This window comes from Chamaea fasciata, unplaced genomic scaffold (genome assembly GCF_029207755.1).
Source record: "Chamaea fasciata isolate MVZ Bird 193981 ecotype frontalis unplaced genomic scaffold, bChaFas1.0.hap1 SCAF_8, whole genome shotgun sequence".
NCBI lineage: Eukaryota > Metazoa > Chordata > Aves > Passeriformes > Sylviidae > Chamaea > Chamaea fasciata.
This window is the reverse complement of record NW_027094093.1, coordinates 27506472-27528581: the sequence shown is the minus strand read 5'-3', so window position 1 is coordinate 27528581 and position 22110 is coordinate 27506472. Positions and strand designations below refer to the sequence as shown.

Genomic DNA, 22110 nt, shown 5'->3' with positions numbered 1-22110 from the left:
AGCAGCTGAGCGTTCCCCTTCTCCCTCGGCCGGGGGAGTGAACATCTCCCATCTCAGGCTGACGTCCAGCACGAGACTCTCACTGCCCAGGTTTGCCCCAGGGCCTCAGGACCTGCATGGCCAGAAAAGGAAGCAGGAATGTACCAGCCTTTCAGCTTCCACTGTGAAGTAGGTATAGGGGTCACAGGAGAAGTGCTGAAGAGCTGCACATTGCATCTTACTACTGACCTGAGCAGAGACAAAGGACAGATGTGATTGGAAACATCAGACTTTGTTTTGCTTTCCAGAAGTTGGTCAGGCAAGTTTTCTATTTTGGTCTAAATCTCTTGATTTAAAAGCCATACTGAGAAATCACAAACATCCAATTGAAGAGGTGTTCTTCAACTGCTTGGACTTGCAATTTCACTGCTTTCATGTCCTGAGTAAAGTCTGGTACAGTACATTATATTCAGTAGACTGCCAGAAAGGGAGTTCATTTAGTTTGATGACAGATTAATACTGATTCACAAATTAATTTTGTCTCTTTGTATATCAAGGGTGTCCGCAACTTATTTAATTTGTAATAAATATAATTATAGAAATGAATGAGCTATCAAGATTTTTAAAGTATGATCCATCAATGTTGGCACGACTTGTAATCCTGGTCATTATAAATAAAATGGGTCTTTTGCAATATGGAATGCAATTTTCCCTGTAGTTTGTCTCATTATTTTCTGACATGTGGGTTAATAGTAAATTACAATGCCTTAATTTTCAAATCAGGGCTCAATTTGTAAATAAGAGGTTAATAAATAACCTTTCCAGCTGGAGGCCTTATTGTGACTTCATTAAAATAAACTTTTAAATGAGATGAAGCCTTGATGGTACCCACATTGTCTCATCTGGTACATTGCAAAACAAAAAAATAATCTCCTATGGCTGCCAAAAAAACCTACCCAAAGTCATTGTGCCTCCAATACATTCCAGTGGTCTTTTAAATGTCCCATATAACTGGGCTATACCCTGCTTTGCTCCGTCTCCTGCTTCCTGACACATGGAGCACAAGCCAAGCTGTCCTTGTTAGGGTGTGACCTTGAGCAGGCTGTGAAGGCTGCAGGTGGTTGGTGTCACACGTGGTGCTGTTGCATCTCAGTGGCCCTTCAGTGGATGCAGCTTGTCATTTCTGCCACTAAGCTCAGACCTATTCCTGCTTCTTTGTCTGCTTTCTGCTGCATTTCATGTGAGGTTTAGAGAGGATATTAGGAAAAATTCCTTCACTGAAAGGGTTGTGAAGCATTGGAATGGACTTCCCAGGGGAGTGGTGGAATTACCATCCATGGAAGTGTTCAAAGAAAGTGTGGATGTGGTGCTTTGGGACATGGTTAGGTGGCGAATTTGGCCGTGTTGGTTTTATGGTTGGACTTTTATGATGTTCGAGGTCTTTTCCAACTGAAATGATTCTGTGATTTTCTAATGCTCATGCTTTTGTCTCTCATTTCAACTTCCAGTGAAAAAGAAAAGACTTTTCTCAACAGGTGCCACATTCTTCACAGGAACTTCATGTTCTGAGCTGGATTTCTGCTGTTGGAGAGATGGAAGGAAAGCTCTGACTTCTCCACTGAAGGCACACACTTGTGACTGGCAATGTTTGGACCCTGGACTTAAACTGAGCTGGTTTGCTCTTTTCCCATCGTGATTGCCAGCTTGTACAAAGGTTATTTTCTTTGTAAAGGGGGAGTTTCCCCTGAGAGAAAAGTAATATATGCAAGTTTATAAATAAAAAACCCCCAACACCCAACCCCAAAACAAGAACTCCAAGATATGGTAGGAAAACCCAAAAAATCAGTCCACACTTAAAGAAAGCAGCAGGTTGCTCTGTGAGACAGAGGTTGAGCTAGTCTTGCTCATGAGTGCTGTTGCTCTGTGCTTTAACTGTGAGAAATGGTAGGCTCAACGTTTGTTCTCTTAAGAAAAAACAAACGACCAAAAAAAACCCCACAAAAAAAAACCAAAACCAAAAAACCAACCAACCAACCAACCAAAACAAAACAAAAAACCCCAGGTCATTTGAGGATTTTTTCCCCCTAATTTGAGTAGTTTTCTTTTACTTTAATAGAGAACACTGATGCAAGCACGCAAGACCTAGTTTACAATTGCAATCCCCTGATGGTTCTCCTGCTATTTTTATTCAAAAAAAAGTCTTTTTTTAATAGTACTAAAGGTACATACTGAAATATCTTAAAATAATAAACCTTGTCCTCTCTGTCACTGGGGTTTATTCTGAAGGGAGAAAATATCCTTTTTTGTTCACCAGTTGTGCTCACAAAAAAGTCATTTCTAAGCCCTGCTGAATCTGTTGGAACATCAGTGGGTCAGTGCTTTACCTAAAGGACTTTGTCAGCACTTAAATAAGGGCTAGGAAAGAGGTTTTAGCTCAGCTATTTTGTGTGTTGTCTGGAATAATTTTGAACACCACTAAAAATGTGTTTTTTCCTGTTAAAAGGAGGCATGATGCTAATCTAAAAGGCCTTCAGCCCATATTTATTTTACACCTTTTTCTTTGGTGATATCTGCTCAGTCCCAACTTCTGCAAGTGAAACAACTCTGTAGAAAGATCAGGAGTGGAAAACAACTCCATGTGAACTCCTTAGAGACTTAACTTTTTCTGGTACTGATTCACCTGTGATGAAACCAGCCCATAGATGAAACCACTCTTTGCATAATAAATCTTTCTTTTTTTAAAAAAAAAATCCTCATAAATGACAGTTAAAACATTGTTGAAGAAATGTGCAGATAATAGTTTAGTTGAAAATCTTTTTGATGTCGCTTCTACTTGAGAAGTCATGTCTCAGCTCCATGCTCTTGTAAATTTAAGGTTTAGATTTGGAAGGCATTTAGGATAAAGTTGTTGATGTATTATTAGTATGTGTTAAATTTTGGAAAAACATTTGAATGTGTTCAGGTTTTAAATTTCCCTCAAATAGGGCAAACATGGACCATTTTCTGAAAATGTTCAATGACCACAAAGCTGGCTCTCATCTCTAAGAAAAGGTACCCAAAGACATGGGTGTCATTGGTGCTTTCAGCACATAGACCACTGCTGATTTGTTCAAAATGCTCCCACTTATTTCCAGTTAATGATGGAAATGCTGGGATCTATTTTCTTTTTTCCAATTAAATAGAAACCTTCACCTGGCTCAGCCCCAGTTTCTATTCCCTGAAAACATTTTTCACACTCTTTGACAAATCTCCTGACATAGCTAAGACAAGCGATCATTTCATGAGAGCTCCTCAAGCAAGGTGAGACCTGTTTGGTTCTTGGATGGCTGCTAACAAAAGAAATTCTCTGGCCTGCAGGATGTGATTACGATCACCACATGGAGCACCCTCTGCAGCTGGTGCTGGTGCTACAGGGTGTTCAGCCTTTTGGACTGCAGAGCAAAACCCGTTTTCTCACCCCTCCTTAAGATCTCCCAGATACGGTTACGCCGCCCTCTTTCAGTGTGCCTGGAGTGATGTTTAATCCTCTGTGCATTTCATCGAATTTCACTTATCGTCATTATTGATGAGTGACACAGAGGTTAAACGATTCGCATCAAGACATTTTCCTTAAAAAAAAAAAAGAAAAAAAAAAAGAACAGAAAAAAGAATACATCAGTTTTGAGTCAGTGGAGACACTTTGCTCAGATGGCAATCAGATGGGTAAGTGCAGCAGGCAGGTACCTTCCTAGAGGGCTGCTTTGCCAGTGGGGAAAGGGGCCCAGTGAAGCCACCTGGAGATTACCAAGCTGGTACAGTAACAGTGGCAGAAAGGGAGAAGCACTTTTTTTTCTTGGAGCTTGGCTGAGCCGCAGAGCCTGGGAGTGCCTTTACTCTGAGCTCTGCAGCCAAGGGCAGGATGCTGGTGCTGCCAAAGGGTGGGGCAGCCCACCTACAGACTCCAGGCCTGGGGCTGGAGTGCCTTTCCAAGCTTGCTGCAAATCAGTCCCAGCTGCATTCCTCGGCTGCTGTCACTGCCACGGTCATTTCCATCGGAGCAGGTGGCTGAAGCTCTCAGGTCACAGCACCTTTTCAGGGGATGGCTCCTTGCACGACTGGTCAAGTGAGTAGTCAGCAAAAGAGGCAAGCACTAAAAATGGTGCTCTTGTTCCAGAAGTTCTTTATGTGAAACTCTACAGATCTAAATTCTTCAAAAATAGATCTCTCTTAGACCCTCATAAGCATCATTTCTTTGTTTTTTGTCACGGCCAGTTACACCTCACGGCCCAGGGAATTTTCCAAGTGGTAGACACACTGAAAGACCCAAAGCCATGAAGAAAATTAGCCCTGCTTTGTCCAGTTTTGCTTCCTTCCCTGCTGCTCTCCTCATTTCATTTGATCTATTTTAGCCACTACCACCACACTGTAACACAAACCTTGGTGCTTTGGCCAACACCCAGCTGTGAAATGTGTGCTCTTCTTCTGCATGATTCACTCTGCAGGTGACAGGAAAGCTGTTCCTCATGGTCCTGAGTCAAAAAATGCAACTGTCTGTCAAAGCCTGGCAGAGAAGATGTTTGTATGGGCAGAGCACTCCAGGGTCCTTCCCAAAGAGGAACAGAAAAGGGATAGTGACAGGGAAGAAGGGACATTTGTAAAGGTTGTCTTCATCCGTACTCTTTCTATATAGCAAGTGGAGAGAGTCCTTAAGAAGACATTTAGAGCATTAGACCAACCTTCTGCTTCAAAGTGCTTCCTTAAACATCCTTTTTCTATGAAGACTATCCTGGGCGGTACATAGTAAGAGTTAAGGCTAGAGAGAGGAATGTAGATCATAGATTTATGTAGTCCCATTCCCTGTTTTTTCAGTGCAGAAGCTGCCTTTTGTGGTGTTACTACACCTTCTGCTGCCTGCTGATACAACCCTACACATGATGGTAGAGGTGGGATGGTAAAACAGCCTCTGACAGGCAAAGGTATCAGCCACACAGTTTGCTTTTTGGTAAGCCATCGACACTTGGAGAGATGTTTTCAGCAACTGCGCTGTATTTGTGTGCAGCAGCTCTTCCAAAGATGAAGCAGGCATGCCCCCTACATATCTGCCTGACAGGTCAGTGTGGGGAAAATGGAAATAGGGAGGCAAAGCCACCCATGTCATGAATCAGAAGTGCTGGTGCAGTTGGAGGAAGATACAGCAGTCACAAACCCTCAGCATATGTGAAAACATTGCTTTCTTCTTCTTTTTTTTTCTTTTTTTTAAACACCAAACATATTTAATATGGCCATTTCAAGTTTTACATGAAGCATAAATCAAAGAGAAATAAGTGTACTGGGCACAACACGGGTTGTTTTGTAGCTTCTAAATTTCTTAAGTGTTAGGTCATTTTACTTACAAGTTAAATGGCTGTCTGCAAGAGGCCTTGGTTGGTCATAAATTGTCCTTCCAGTAATATAAAACACACCATTTGTTTACCACACGTATGCGCTTCCAAGTAGATCCAACAGCTCGTAAAGAACAAGAGCCCCTATGTCATCCCTACAGAGACCACTGCAATAAAGAGCTGTTGGAATGACTCTGTACTCAGTAAGTGCAATCAGATCCAGCAACAGTAGCTTTTATGGCCTTTTTCTCCCCTCCAGGAAAACCTGAGATATTAGTGCAATATTAAAGAGCAGTGATGGTTTTTACCCAGAGTGGGATCTTACTCTTCCTATGCTCCCACTGGTTTTGGGAGTGGAGTGAGGTTAACACTCACCAAAGAAGGTCGGAATCAGACCTGTTAGGATGGTTTGTTTTCATAAGGGATATGATTGATTAAAAAGAAGGTTAATTGAATATTATGCAGCTGCCACAGCAGTATAAACTCCAAGCTCTGGCTTATAAACAACATTTGTTGCAGAAAGGTTATTACCTGCTTACAATTGGAGCAGTGAGCCTTTCGTTCCTTGTTTATTCCAGGATGGGAAAGCAGTAAAATGCACATGCTGGTACATGACCTCAGGTGGGCTCCTAGGAAATCTTAGCCCAGTTTAAGTAATAAATACGTTCTCACACCGGCAGAGGTGTGCCCTGATTGAACTCTGAAGAGAAACACCAGCTAAAAGCAGCATTTGATCTAGATTAGAAACCTACTTTAAGTGTTTGAAGTAGAAGAGCAGTAGGAGCTGATCTGAGTCTCCAAAGCCTTCGGTCAATAGAAAAGATCTGAACAATTTCCTTTTAATAATATTGCTGAATTTTTATTGTGGTTTCTGTAGTTCTTGGACAGTACAGAGGGGTGTGATATTTATCCAATGGATTTACAGGCCAACAGGATCATTAACACATTTCACTGACTCAACCTTGGATCATGCTGAGGGTGACCAGATTGGTGTAAGAGATTCGCAAGAGTACGGGATTCACTTCCTCCCACTGGAGAAGGGATCTAAGCTGGCTACCTGGGGTCTCTCTGTAATCAGTGAGGAAAGTGACACATCTTTCAGAGGAAAAGCCCACCCCATTCCATGTGTCTAAAACAGGAAAGAATTACTTCAAAAGAGGGATGAGCCAATCTTTTGCCATGGACTTTGATGGAACCTGAAGGGTTCGTCCCATATATGGGAATCCTGAAGACAGGGTGAGGGTTTGTCCCGTATGTACCTGATTCCATGTACCTGATTCTGCCAAACAGCTCAGGAGGGATCCCACAGAGAGGAGAAAGAGTGCATCTCCTTCAGTTGCTTCTGCAAGAAACTGCTGGTTCATTTGCACCAAGTGTAATTCACTGATTCACTGGCCAACTGCTTTGCTCAGCAGTTTTCATTCCAAACTCATTGGTGTGCCCATGAGGATCACCTGTGAACAGCCTCCTCACCCTCCCCTAAGGCTCTAGCCCTGTGCACACCAACCCACCTCTACAAAAACAAGCTGAAAATCAGTCTCTTGAGTAGCTGAGCTAACTCTTGCTGCAGCCAAATTAAATCTTCCTCATCAAGGAGCTGGATGAGACTCTAACTAGATCACAACTGATGTATCTATCAGTTGCTCACCCGATAATTGCTTTCCATCACATACATAATGCACAGATTAATTTCTCCTTTCTCCAAACCCAATATTCAATGTGCCACTGTCATGGCCCATCATAGCTCTGCTAATCTTTCCTACTTCTGTCTCTTTTTGGACAATAACCAAGTCAGTCAACAAGCCATTTTTATCAAAAATCTTCTGGTTGACAAATTTGTCCAGCCCTTGCTCTGAGCTCCTCTCCTGTATGATCCCTGCTGCACTGCCATTGTCCTTCAAATCACCTCTGCCAAGAGGCAGTGAAAGACACCTGGGCATCAGGACTGTGCTTGCAGCACACACTGACCTTGCTGCCTCTCTTTCCGCCACCTCCACCTCATTGCTTAGTGGAAACTCTTCGAGGCAAGACCATTCCACATCTGTGCTGTATCACATACCTGCCCTACCAACTCCTCACCAGCTGTTCCTAAGCACCCCCAGAGTCCAGCTGACTGTGCTGGTGTGGTAATGACAGACCAAGACCGACCACCATTTGGCAATAAAAAGAAATAACAACAGACACAATAAATTATGAAAAAAATTACTTTTTAATGTACAAAAGGTTTATATACAGGTTCAGCATGTTACCTCCATTCTTATGATGTAGAAAACAGCTAAAAATGTTCTTAAGATATAAATTTGACAGAACACCTACAGTACTTTTAGTAATGATGTCTTCTATACATAATATATACAGTGCTGGCAAGATTATTATAATACTTTTTCAGTAAATGAAGGAAGACCACCACTGGAAAGTCCAAAAAATCTAAAGTCATTGGAGATTTGGTTTTGCTTCTGTATTTGAACTTTTGCTAATGAGATATCTGTGAGGAGGGACTCAGGAGCCATCATTGCCCTATGCACTGTTAAAAAAGTCAGATTAGCAATCAAAGGACACACGAAAGCTTGATCCATCTCAGCACAAGGGATGCCCAGTTGTACTCCAAGAGTCCAGGACAACATACAATGTCCTAAAACATGTACTGCCCTCTTTTCATGAATGCAAAGGCAAGGGCAAGGTCAGCAACTGCAGGAGAATATATACAGCAGACTATAAAACAATCCCTTTAAACACAACTTCCACAGAAGACACAAATAAACAGCCAGGAACCTTGCTTTGCTCCCCTGTCCTCATGCCCCCTGGACACAAGCAGGAGTCATTGAGGGGTGAAGGGCTGGGAGCACCGTCTGCATTTGGGACGAGGATGGATGAGACTGCAGGATGCTGAGCAGCACCTCCCTGCACCAGCCATACTCAGGGCTACCTGGCAGCAAAGCTGTCCTGACCCACCACTGCCAAGCTCAGCTCCTGCCTTTCTGAAATCACAGAGTTTGCCTGGAGGTAGCATGTGGCATTTTGATGTCGGCCCCTGGTCATACTGGGAAGAGTGATCCTGACATCAGTTTGTGCAAAAGAAAAGCAAAGACACCAGAAAAGACCTTTACAGAGCTGTCCTGGTCCCGTGCAGGGGACAGAGTCAGGTGCAAATGAGAACATCTCACTGATATGACAGGGAGATGGGAAGGAAAGAGTGAAGCTCTACAGATGCTTACTCAGTCCAGCTGTAAGAACCTGCAGGGGATGTCACACTTGTTCCCTGCCCTCCAACATATGGGGTACAAAGTATCTGAGGCTATGAGAGCAGGATGAGAGGAGCTGTCCTTGTCCAACGCAGCCTGAAGTTAAGCAAGGCCTCCTCCCAAGTACATGCACCCAGCTGCTTCTACCCTTTTGTCTAATGACAGCAAAAATAAATAATACAACAAAGATCAACTTACTGGCAGGTGGGACTGTCCTGGAAACAGCTGATCCCTATTATGAGCAATTATATTCTGGTGGAGAATTTGGATTCAGGAGGCCCTGCTCCTCCCATCTCTTCCCCAATGATGGTTCCAAGATATTCTCACTGACCAAGCTACTATTCTGACTCAAATACCTGTTTTGAGACTATGTGCATGTTTAGTGCTGCAGGTGCAGTCTGCTAGTGCAGGTGCTGCAGGCTGCAGGTGCAGTCTACTAGTCAAATGAACTACTCAGGCTGACCGTGGTATATTTTTTGGATACAGCAGTTCTTTTCATGCTGTGCAACATGTTAAGCTAGCACTGGGTGCATGCCAATAAGCTTGCTTGTGGGGCAGGGTGCTTTGGCTTATGCTTGGCCCCACATCAGTGCAGCTAGGTGCCTGTAGTGCACATGGAGCCCAGGCAGAACCCTGCATTGAGCACATCACACAGATGAACCCTGGCAGATTAATCTGTTCCCCCAATACTGCCATAGTGCACACTGGGCTGGAACAATCGTAAAACTCTCTCTATCACCATCATTTGTTTATGCGAGCACCTCAGCATGGAAAACCCACCAGAGAGTGAAGCTGCTGCAAAGCTGCACAGGGATACAGTAATGTGTGCTCCAGCACTCTGACATTAAAGATGCATGTGGGGCACTCACAGAAAGTCACTGTGTTCAGAAGGTGCAAAGTTATGCATGTGTGTCAGTCCTGCCATGGGGGATTATTTCCCAGTGATTGCTGTTCCCAGGTCCCTGCTCCACTCTGCACATGATATAAACCATGTTGTAAACACATCTGATCAAAGTGTGCATTCACCTTTTATGTGTCTCATCAATGTGTCTTTCCAATGTTTTCTCAGAAACACCACTATGTTTTTATAAATGTACATTTTATATACGCTTCTGACAATACACTATATTTGATTTTTAAAGGAAGAGAGGCCTTGGCTACTTAACAAGAAAGCATGGTAAGGCACTTTGCTGAGAAGCCATTTGGAAACGTTGCTCTTTGCAAGGTACAAAGGTATTTACGGTATAAAACAATACTGCTGGCAGAGGGCTTGTTTGGAGACATAACTAAACCCCACTCTCATCAGAGCAGAATACATAGTATGGCTTTTATTCTAACCTAAACCGCATCCTCCCATTTCTTTCTGGGGCGGGTTGAAAACGGAATTTTTTGCAAATGTAACTAATGGAAAATGATGGGGAGCGCTATTTACAGGGCTTCCCAGAAGGGAGGATTTCATCTCTAACCACCCTCATGCTGTCTCCTAGCTTGGCGGTGATACCGTTCAGTGCTCTGGGAAACCAAGCCAAAAAAATAATACTAGAGGTGCACCCCTGTGGTACTGAATTGCCTGCATATAGTTTACATAATTCTGTACACAGACTTCTTAAAATTTTCATTTTGAAATCCTTTAACGTATTTAACACTTATAAAAAACCCTACTCTATTGAAACAGATTATTTTTGAAAAGCACATTCATAAGAGCTGCTTCACGCAGAGCCCCTTGGATAGCACCAAGGCCTTGTGCTTTACCGTTACGACATCATGTTTAGAAATTTACTCTCTTCCGCCAGCGTGGTTAGCATGGAGCTCATATCACCTATTGCCATATTGCTTATCCCTGCAGGTATGGTGGGCAGTGTCAGAGAGTTTCGTGGAGTCGTCAGGCGAGAGGAATTCTGGGAGAGGTTCTGCAGGATGCTGGGGCTCAGGGTTCCCGACATCAGGCTTGAATGGTCCCCATCGTCCATGATGGCATCAAAATCTATCTGGGGTGGCTCAAGACCTTGAGAGTCCACTGTGCTGGACACCTGGTTTGTTCCTGGGGAAGGCAGAGTGGCTGGCTTGCTGTTCTGTGTGCACTGCTGCTGCCTGACCCGACAGTCTGCATGGTTATCAAAGCCGTTGTTCTGTTCGTACATGTGGATTTGGCCGTAATAGTACATCAAGTTGTTGTCCCTCGTGCCGTCCGCACACTGCTGGGCTGGTGCCAGCAACATGTCGCTGGCTCTTTTATGCATGGTCTCTGTTGTCTCCTGGCCAGGGCTGATGGTGTTTGTAGGATGGGGAGTTCTCATGTAGCCCAGCTGCTGGGCGGTGCGGACCCCTCGGAGTCTGCTGCCCGGGTTTGGCTCTGCTGGAGGACGAGGCTGGATCATGCCAGGTGGATATGCCTGTGGAGCTGAACCCATCATGCTCTGCTGAGGCTCAAAACTGGGCTGATTGGAGGTCATGATGGGCTGAGGAAAGGTCTCCTGAGCCACAGGGAAGTTCAGGTGGCTTGGCTGAGATGAGTAGTTCTGCTGACTTGGTTCATGCATGACCTGTCCCAGCACTGTGCGCTCACTGTTGCTTCTGACCAGCAAAGACGGGTCGGTTGCCATGTCCATCTGCTGAGAGTGAAGGTGGGATCCAGACTTTGCTGCCATGTTGCTGCAATTAGGAGAGATCTGATTTGGGTTGCCGCTGATTGCACTGGGGCTCAGCATCTGATGTGGTTGGTTATACCCTGTGTGCAAGCCCGTATCGGGGTTCATGTTGGGACCTAGGCTCATGGGCTGCTGCCGCAGCTGCATGCAGTTTAGCCTCTGTCCATCCATACCCATGTTTCTCTGCATAAAGCTCTGCTGTGTTGCATTCATGCTGTTGTCTGGCAGCTGCATCTGCTGCTGGTTGTAGTTCTGGTACTGACCAAAGTTCTGCTTCTGCTGGACCACCGCTAAGTTCCCTTGTGAAAACTGCTGTTTCGACTGATTGGACATCATATCAACTGTGCCTGAGCTGACTTCGTTCCACTGGACAGGCATATTATTTTTATTCATGTCTGAAGAAGTATCAAAACTCATGGAACACTCTGCCATCATGGGTCCCAAGTGGCTCATGCTTGCCTCAGCCACCGCCATCCTGCGCTGGGTAGGCAAGGCTGGAGGCTGCAGCTTCCCACTTCCTTGGAAGTTCTGCATCTCATTGCTGTATCCCATGGGAGTGCTCTCAGCCACTGTCCCATTACTCTGGGATTTGATGTACTGTACCACATCATCTGGCAGCACAATATCATCATCTCCAATGGGTGCATCTGTCTCCCCGGACATGGCTTCCATGGCGATGTTTTCACTGATGCTCAGTGGTCGGGGTGAGTAGGTGTGCCGGGGCAGGCTCCCATCTGAGCGCCCGTAGCTCTGGAGACCAAAATTCCTCCTGTCTGTGGGGTGTGGAGGATGGAAAGGGTTCATGCTGTTGGTGCTGTTGAAGCGGTGAACTCGTGGGAGAGCCTGGGGATCTCCAGGAGGTCTCCTCACTGGGTCACTTGCCCGTCTTGTGCAGTTGCCCTGCACCTCATGGGGAAATGCTGGAGCTGATGGGTAGCCATAGCTGTTACCATCACTGCAACGCCTGGGGCCTGGTGGGAGGCGGATGGAAGGCAAGGTGGGGTCTGGTCCATCCATAAGTGAGATCCTGTTCTTCAGGGTCATCCTCTCCATGTTTGGCAGAGGAGTCGGAGGAGGGCCCCCTGTGGCAGCAGCATACTTGGCTTTTAGCCTGTAGTGCTGAGCTGGTGTGAGGTTCAGCAGACCCGGCATCCCGCTGCACTGGCTCGCCTCGCTCGACCGGCGGGAAGCATCCGTGGAAATCGGGTCGTAGGAGTCAGCAGAGCTTGTGTTATTGGGGCGGTGCCCAAGATGGGAAGCCTCACTGGAACGGCGGCTGGAGAAGTACGGGGAGATCCCCGAGGATCTGCGGCTGACAGTGTAGGCAGAGCTGACGGTGCTTGTTGTACTGTCACGGCGCTCGTTGAGTTGGTTCAGCATCGTAACCTCGTTGACAGACAGCTCCATTATTCTGGGGTTAGGCAGCATAGCAGAACCACCACTATTTTCTAGAACAGAGCCTGAAAGAGAGTTCGCAGGGAAGGAAAACATCTAGTTAGCTGAGAAATTTCACTTCGTAGTGTTCTAGGTGCCAGAATACAGACCCACAAAGCCACCCCCAAATACTTCATGGAAATGATGGTGGGTTTTATGTGCTGCTAGTGAATTCAAAGCTTAATTTCTAGCTATATGTTCATGCAAAGGGAGCAAGAAGTCTGGGGAGAGATGTGAAGAAGTCCCTGCTGCAGCGTTTTTCTAACATGTACACCCTTTATACTCAGCTTCTGAGGAAATGTCTCCACATGGGCTTCCCTCAGTAGGACAAAAGTAGGGCTGGTGTGAACAGTGCCACTTGGACAGCACATAGCAACAACCACATCTACTCTCTGGGACAGATGGACAGCAGTCAGGGAGAGCAGGCTGAGATCTCAAAGGCTGACATTCAAAGGCTCTTCCAAAAGTAACCCAAGAAGCTCTGAGATCTAGTACAACCCAGGCACCATGCCTTTGGATTTCTTGGCAAACTTAGAGGATCTCTAGAGGGTTCAAAAATATGCATTTTACCAGGGACCACCAGCCAGTGGGAAATGAGCATATGAGGCTGGAGGCAATAGCCAGGAGATTTTGAGTGACTAAGGGCCTGTCAGAGCAAGATTATGGAGAGAGGTCTGGTTGGGATTGCTGCTGTGCTCCAGCAGTCTCCCAGGAAGAACATTAGCCCTTGGGGAACTGTTACTGCTGGAAGAAATGAAAGCAGTCTTGTGGCTGTAACTCGGACAATGAGGACAGCTGTGTCTGGGTTCTGGGCAAGCTCAGAAACAAGGACACCGACACCTCTGTCTCCCTTCATAGCTCTGTAGAAGTGAGAACCTGGCTTTCTCTTGCACATCACCAGATGGCTGTGTTTACACCCAAGCTGTCCATTTCACCTGACATCTTTATCTATCAAAGCATGACTCAGAGGCAGTAAGAAACGATCCTCATTCCTCCAGGCCAGACTCCTGGTTATGAAACCAGAGTCAAACTCTGGAAGGTTCCTACAGGACATGGTCCAGGCCCAGGGCTTACCATTTCCTGAGATGGGAGGCAGCTTGGTGTTTCTGGCTTGTGGAGCTGGGCTCACCCATGAGCAGGAATCCTTAACTGTCTTGAGTTTCTCTTTCTTGAGTTGTTCAAGTCGTTGCATCGTCGTCATGTGTTTCCTTAGCTGCAGGCTGACTGCCGAGTTACCAGATGAGACTGTTGAGTCCACGACAGGAGCGTTGTCATCCAACGCCGTCAGATCTCCCAGACTTCCCCCGCTGTGCATGTTCATTTCTACTCCACTGTCATTGTTGTTGGTGCTGCCAAGGGGTGATGGCTCACTGCTGCATGACGACTGGCCACCAGGACTGGACTGACACATCTTGGGGAGGGAAAAGAGGAAAAAGAGTTGGGCAGGTGAAAACACGGATGGGAAGAAATCAGGAGCCCAACATACCCAGTGTTAGTCCTCGAGGATAGGAGTGCTCCTATCCTAGGCTCTCCCCTGTCTTGTTACCCCTCCCTGCTGCAGGATCTCAGCTCTTCCAAAAGGCAGGTGCCTCCTCCCTGTGAGAGGAGGATGGGACAGCACCCCACAGCTGGAAAAGCCATGGTGATTCAACTGCAAGATGGAGAGAAACCAAATGCTCTTCCTCCAAAAGAAGGACAGATGTTTCTCGAAGAAAAGCAACACGTCACCTGGTTGTGCAAGGTATACTGCAGCAAACGCAGTCTTATCTAACGTGGGATCAAGGCTTAAGTATTTCAGACACAACGTATTTCTGTCTTTAAAATACTCTAACATATAATTAGGTTAGCTGACAAACTTCCCCGCCAGATAAAAACCTACTTCACTGTTTGCAAACTCCCACCTGCAGATAAGGCAGATAAGCACCATAAATATTTATTTTATTTACATTAGGAATGTAAACTACTCACATTGAGCAGTTTATTTGCAGCAGACACTAAATGGTCTGAACTTGCTCTGCTGCTGCTACCAAACAGGATGCCTGGCTTTTCTGCTCCAGGTCCATGCTCCAGCAAAAAATGGGAGTGCTGAAAAGGCAATGTACTCTGCCCTGGGCCAAGGTGGGAATGCGGAGTGTGGCAGTGTTTTTACTTTACTCCATAGCAGTCCCCCATGGGCAGGGTTGACTGGCTGTGATTGCCCTTCAGTTCAGATGATAGAGATTGCAATCCCAAGATTTAATGGCAAGTTGTGATGCTGGGAAAAAGGTGGCAAAGGGAATCCTCGGGCACTGCATCCTTCCCCTTTCTGCACTCAAGCAAATTTCTCCAATCTCTCCCCACTGCCCCACATACTCCCCCTACACCCTGCGAGGGTTAAATGGACACAGAGACCTGCAGGAGATCATGCTTTATACAGCTATTTTAATACAAAGGATTCTTTGCTCACCTTAGTACCGACTGTCCTTAGGAAGGTAGAGTAAGGAAGGGTAAGTGGGAATAAAGAACAGGTTGTTAGGACAAAGACAGCATTAACAAAAAGGACCAGGTTAGAAAAAGGAGGAAGAGGGAAATGCAGAATACAGCATAAATTGCCAACATACCCCCCCACTCTCATACCCCATCTTCCCTGCCTTCCCTCTTCAGGGGCACAAATAAAAGCTCCTAGGAGAGACTTTCTACCTGTTTCCATGGGTTTGGGGTAACAAACAAATATGGTTCAAAACAAAGAGCCTGGGAATGATGGGAACCAGTGAAGCATCTCATCCCTCCCACCACCCCAACCTTATCCACAAAACAGAAGTTGGATGTGCACCCACCAGATGAGATGCCACCTGTCAGACGTGCACAAGTTAAGTATGCAGTACTAGAGAGGGACAGTGAAGAGAAACACATGACCCAGGGCCCTGCTGCCAGTGAGATGGCTTGGCTGGAACCCTGGGAGCACAGAGTTCTAGGAAAACAAGCCATACCTTCAGGAGAAGCAGGGTGGGGAGCTGTAATTGTGTCAGTATTTTCATAGGGAAAAAACAATAAAACACATGGAGGAAGAGTACTGGAGAAAGGTCATTCTGTCCAGTGGTTCTCACACTCAGCTTTTGTAACACAGTACAGAACCTCATCACAGGAAACTGTTTCTTTAGTCAATTAGAGACATTCTGGATGTGTAAATACTAATTTTTTTCCCAACTGAAACACGCTGCTTATTAGTAATTTGTCCAACAACACATCTCCTAACCCTTCTGAGAAAATCCTTGCAGCTCCAGGGCATGCTTTTCACAGGAATAACAATCTTTTAGCCTGGATTCAAATCAAGAAAATATATATTTTGGAGCTCAAAGTCCTTTCAGCTCAAGTGGGAAGTCTGGGGAATATGTGAACACTCCTTTGCAGGTGAAGGTATTTTCTTCTTTATCTAGCCCATATCCTGTCCCACTCTGAGCTGATGCAGCAGACCAGAACTTTGGGTACAAAAGTGAAAATAAACATCAAAAGGCAGAAGTGATTCGTGTTTTGTGATGCTCCATCTCCTCCTCCATCCTGGATGGGGTGGAAGAGTTTAGATGTATTTGAAACTACCACTATACACAGCTCCCTAGTACCACTAACCACACTACTGCTAATTGTGGAGCTGCTGTAATGGACAGAAATGTAATGGACAGTCTCTGCTTCAGGTGCTGGAGCTGTAAAGCTTGATCATAGTTGAGTGACAGTCTGTACTCTGTGGGCCACAGCTTTGTTCCCGTGTTTATGCCTAATTTTGCTCCCCTGCCCCACCATCCCACTGCAATTTTCTATGGCAGCTGGGAGGCACATATTGAATTTCTGTACTCTTGAGTAATCTGCCCTAACCAACCTCAACTGATCGGGGAGGTGGGACTAGATGATCTCAGGAGGTCCTTGACAACTGCAGTGATTTTGCGCTTCTGTGTATGGTGGACGGGATCAAGGAATTGAACTTGCTTTAAGATACTCAACAAAAATAAAACAGCTGGTTTTATCCCCACTGGCTTAATCAAAAAGCAGCAGAGTAGAAAGAAAAGGAGAGAAGGGTGCAGGGAGGAGGGGAAAGGGGACTGCTTAAGCCAGGACCTTTGCCTCAAGAAGCGTTCATCAATCTATGCCCTGCGGTCATTGCTCAATTTAAACTGGTGAGGTAGGTAAAGCTCATTTGACCACAACACTCTTGGGTTTTACCCACTTTCACAGCACAGGAATGCCAAACTCAGCACAGGGCACCACATGGCCCCCATGACTACAAGGGCAGGAATTTATGATGCTGGGTAGGAAGGTACAAAATTTACTGGACTGTGCCCTGACCTGCAGTTTCATTTCTGGACTTGAACTCTAGGGTTGAAGGGCACCTTCCCAGAGAGGTAAATGGCACACAAATGCTTCATGCCCTTACTGCATCAGAGAGATCAGGAACCGTGTCATTTTTGCAAAAAGCAACTGCTCTTACCACAGAATTCTCCGTTTTTATCGTTTTGACTTGTAAGCAATCCTCCATGCTCCTCGTGGTGCTGTTGGCCTCGGGAGTCTCCTCTGATACCTTGCTGCTCTGCTTGGCGCTTGCCTCATTGTCCCCATTTTCCTTGAGTGGCGGTGGCCTCGGGTGAACGTCATTGCGCTGCTTCTTGGTGACGTGAGCATCAGGCCCGTGCACCGTCTTGACGTGTTTCCTGAGGGAACTGGGGTCCGTGTACCGCTTCGTGCAGCCAGGGATTTTACAGACGTAGGGTTTCTGTCAATACAAGCAAATCTTGGGTTATATTTAGAATAAGCCCAAATATTCCAAGTACAATGTATGGGCCAAGAAAATACAATCAGCATAGCAGCAAGCAGCAGCAAAATGTGGAGCATCTGCTCCACAGGACTCTGTAAGACAGAGATATGGAAGATGTGATCTGTGGGCTGCTGCTGATCCACACAGACTTGGCTGGTCATTTCATGTTGGCTAAACTTCTTGTTTTCAGTTTTTGGATCAAAAGACAGCTAAGAATTCATGAAATACTTTCCTAGTATTACTTTCCCATGTATGTATTTGCTCGGGTGGCCACAGGAATGTTTCCTGATTAAGGATTGGAGGGAGGTGATGTAGCGGACTGGGCATAACATATTCGCTCTGCTAAGGTGGGGTCTACACTAAGAAAATGTCTGAAACCTTTGGGTTGATGGAGGTCCAGTGAATTCAAGCCAGACTGGATTCACCCTACTCAATCTATCATACCACTCCAGCACCTGTCACCTTGAAATCTGCTATTGTGCAAAACAAACCACAGGCATGCAATGTTTTTTTTCAGATGACAGCACTCTATCCCAAATTCATGAATCATTGATTGCCATAGGAAAACAAGGCTGAAGCCATGCTTCTGAAAACAGAAGTCAGCGAACAGATATTTTTATTCTTTTAACTTTATTTTACTGAGTCTCCAATTCCAAAGTGTATTAGCACTGCAGTTGTTTGAGCTGGTGCTGCTGTGCTGGAAGCTCTGAATTCATCACAAGTTCCACTTTTGGCCTCACAACTACTCTATGTATTTTTCTGCCAATGCACTAGGATAAATCCATGAGAAAAACCATCCAGATGTTATTTGAAGGCTATCCAAAATGACCATTCCTACTTTTTTTAAAAAAATCTGTTTTGTAATTTTGTCCAGGAACTTAAGTGAAAAAATACAACGGAGTCTATATTCTTTGCAGAAAGCCAGCATCCTCACATAAAAAACAATGAAAGTCTGTTTTGTATTCGAAAGCACACTTCCTGACTGATCTTGGCATATCACTCAAACCATCTAAATCCATGTAACTCCCCACTGAGGCAAATATTTAATACATTTTAAAGCTGGGTAAACCAAAGCACAAAAATTAAAATAGTTTGTTTAAAAACATCATGCAACCTTTTGCACAAGCATTATAAAAATACTATTACTGCTATTAAGCCTTATTAAGCCTTATTACAATGAACAGAGCCCCCATTTTTTCACATGTGCTGAAAAAATCCTATATATTAACAGCTTGAAGATTTTTTATAAATATTCCTTAGGCCCAACAGTTCTGATTTTTCAGACCCCAGCAATTAGGGTAACATGATCACTGTTGTTTGGACAGTAGACACTCCACCTAAGGGGATTCAATCATCATCTTCACCAGGCCCTACCCCTCCAGATTCTGACATCTAGTGACATCTTCACCCTAGTAAAGTCAAGAGTTTTAGATATCTCAGATGCCTCCCTCCTACTCTCTTGCACATACAGGGTAACATTCCTTAGGGTGGGAGAACTGGAGAATTCCCCATGCACTAAGCAGAACTGGATTTATGTGTTTTACCCTTGTTCAGCTTGAGTTGCTGAAAATGTCACTCAGAGTCTTTGGCTGGCCATGAACTCATGCCACTCTGTATATGTGCTGGAGAGTGGTCACAGGATGAAAGCCCTTTTTCCAGGTGTAACTTTGAAGGTATCAAAGGGATTCAAACAGTCACTGAAAGTTTAAGATGAAATAGTGCATATGACATTTCAACAATCAAGCCAAAGTCAGTGTGGTAACATATCCCCAGCCTTGAACTTCAGCATGTTTGGATCACACACCTACGTCCTGTCACACAATGATAGTGACAAACACAGGAAACTTGGAGCTTCCCCCTTAGAGGAGACCTGGATGACTAACTCTGAAACTGGTGTATTCCAAGTAAATACTGCAAGCAGAGGAAAATATTTAGAAGGTAGCTAGGAACCACAATAGAGTTACCAGTGGGTAATGGGAAATATTCACAGCCACGAACTTCTGCTTTGCATTTGTGTGGTTTTATGAGCCAAGGTCTCAGTACAGTTTGCTAAGCCAGTGGTCATGGCCACAGCTGGATGCAGGACCCTCGCCTGGGCCTGCTGCCCAGTTGATGAGCTTTGCTGTGAGGGATGGCATCTGTTGTAAAGGACCGTGTTATATGATCCTCAAAAAGTGGGTGTCAAAAATATGGCCCAGAGAGCCACTGTATGCAGCCTACAGATCTCCCGTAAGTCTTGGGGTGTGTCTGTACTGCATCAAGGAGGGTTGAACAGCAGTTCAGGGGTGAGCGTGACTGCAAAACCTAAGATTGTTTGGATAATGGCAGTTCCTTGTAGTTCCCGTGGCAAGGCCAGCTGGTTTGGTACAGATCCTCCACTAGTGACTGTGCTGTTCCTACACCAGAGATGGGCTTGGTGTCCTTTATGGGAAGCAACTGAAGAGGATAAAATCCCATTCTGTTATCTGAGTCTTTAATATGGGTTGTTTGAAAGCAGCTTGTGCCAAGTGTCAGCATATTTAGATCAGGGTCCACAAGAGACATGGACCTGGATGCTCCTGCCCTAAAGCCTCACCTTCTTGCACAAGGGAAGACCAAATGATCTGACTTTCAAGTGTGTTAAAGCTCTGCTCAGATGAAGTGAGGAGTCATTCCAGATCCAATGCAGCTCCTGATCTGGATCACTTGGAAATCTGAACCCATTGGAGAAATTACATTTACTAACACATTCAGAATGAAAATTCCACAAGGGACATTAGCTGGCTCAGATGGGAAACTTCCCTGCCTAGCAAAGCTCCTGGGAAAGCTCCAGGAATCTGAGCTCAAGTGATCTACGGGCAAAAACATCGCTCACATACTGTCAGTGTGCACAGACTGGGCTGAGTGAGTGTGTATCCAGCACTAAAAGCTGTGCTGGCAGTCTTGATCCATTCACATGAGAATCCTTAGGAATTGAAGACAGATGCAAATTTCCTTTAAGACAGGAAAAAATGTTGCAAAAATGTAAATCTTCAGTGGCTTGATTGATTTATTCAGCTTTTGAGTGAGAATATGGAGAGTGGCTTAACACTGCAAAATTAAGAGGTGGAAATAACAACAATGAAAGGGACACTGGATCCAGCACTGGAGGAAGGAAGAAAGGACATCCAGGGCTGGAGAACAAGCAATTTCCAACATCTAAAATGTGAGATTAAACCACAGCTGCCTACCTTTCAGGAGAAGAAGCTTTAACATAGAAAAATGCTGTAGTCAAACACCACTTACTGGGAATTCAGGATGCTGAACAGATGAGAGGTTGCAACCAATCTTTTTGGTCCTGGCCAAAGGTTAGAGTAGCCTTAAAACAACTCCAAACTATCCAGTTTAAGTGTGGATATGGGTTAATTTTAATCTGTGTCTTGCTGGTAGACAACAATCCTGACATTTGAGCTCATACCCAAACCAATTCAAACAACACTGGGATCCCGGTCATTCATCAGTCCATCTCAAAATCTAGAATCCTCTTCCATGCTGAGATGATGCTGAGTCCTTATTCTGACTCAAACAGAATCTCTGAAACCTTCAGAGCTTTGGTTATCACTGACTGATACTATGCCAGAGATAAAAATACTCCCAACAAGCCCTTTGTAGACACAGCATCGCTTCAAAAGGCTGTCAACCGTGGCAACTGCATTCCATTCTCCAATAGTCTATATTTAACTGTAGCAAATTAGGCTACAGACTGAATTCTTCATGGCTGAAAACACTGTTAGAACTTTAGAGTGTTGTTTTTTCTTCCCCTGTCAGCTAATTAGTGGTAATATAAATTTCAATCGTCATCCGTGGTTGATTGCAACAGACCATCACATGCGTTACAATAAAGGCAATTTCCTCTGCTCCCCAACTACTAATAGTGGGTCTTAATTATCCAAGGTTAACAAAGCATTGCATTGTGCTCTATCATTGTACATCAAATGATGGAGGGAGTATTATTTCCAGAGCATCAGGATCCAGGGTAGCTGTTATATTACTGCAAATCTGCTCCACAGTAATATTAAATACCACTTGCACAGCTGTACTATACTATCTGTGCTATTAAAAATTATAAATTTGGAAAATGCTTGTTTTCATTTCCAAAGTCGATTAAAAAGTTTGCATACTTTAACATCTGTTTATGATTTCAAACACAGCTTTCATAAATATAAAGCTAATGTGGTCTGGCTCCCCAGCAAAATAAATCCCATTAAAAAATAAGATAAACCTCTCATTACAGTAAGTTTCTTTTTACATGTGTCCAGTGTGTAAAGTGTATGTTTATTGTCAGCAAAGTTTAAAAAAAAAGCCCTCCGTTGAGCTTTGGTGAGCCCAGGCTTACCTCATTGGAATGTGTCCTGTTCTGGTGCTTGGCTCTGTCCGAGGCATTGGAAAAGGCTTTATTGCAGCCTTCGTGTTCACAGACATAAGGTTTTTCTCCAGTGTGGGACCTCAGGTGTGTCTTTAAGTTCTCCAGGCGAGAATAGGCTTTGGAACAACCCTCAAACTAAAATAAAAAAAAACACACGAGAAGTGATTAATTAACCAGAAAAATTTGATTTTCCCCCCTGCCTAAACCCTTCTCATCTGTTTCTCATTCTTTCACTTTTTTTCTTCTTTTTAAAGGGCTTGTGTTTTAGGGAACAACATTC

The 22110-nt window shown here is 44.8% G+C and overlaps 1 protein-coding gene across 1 annotated transcript in view; it reads right to left on the bottom strand.

Annotated features, from left to right (window-relative positions):
• Positions 1-7552: 7552 nt before the first annotated feature.
• GLI2 (GLI family zinc finger 2) overlaps positions 7553-22110 on the bottom strand; it is a 188563-nt gene continuing 174005 nt past the window's right edge. The window contains exons 11-14 of the mRNA XM_066190248.1: positions 21801-21965; positions 17123-17404; positions 13738-14074; positions 7553-12689 (exon numbers count right to left, since the gene is read on the bottom strand). Coding sequence (XP_066046345.1) covers positions 10336-12689; positions 13738-14074; positions 17123-17404; positions 21801-21965 — 3138 coding nt within the window. The 3' untranslated portion in view covers positions 7553-10335. The remainder of the gene's footprint in view (positions 12690-13737; positions 14075-17122; positions 17405-21800; positions 21966-22110) is intronic.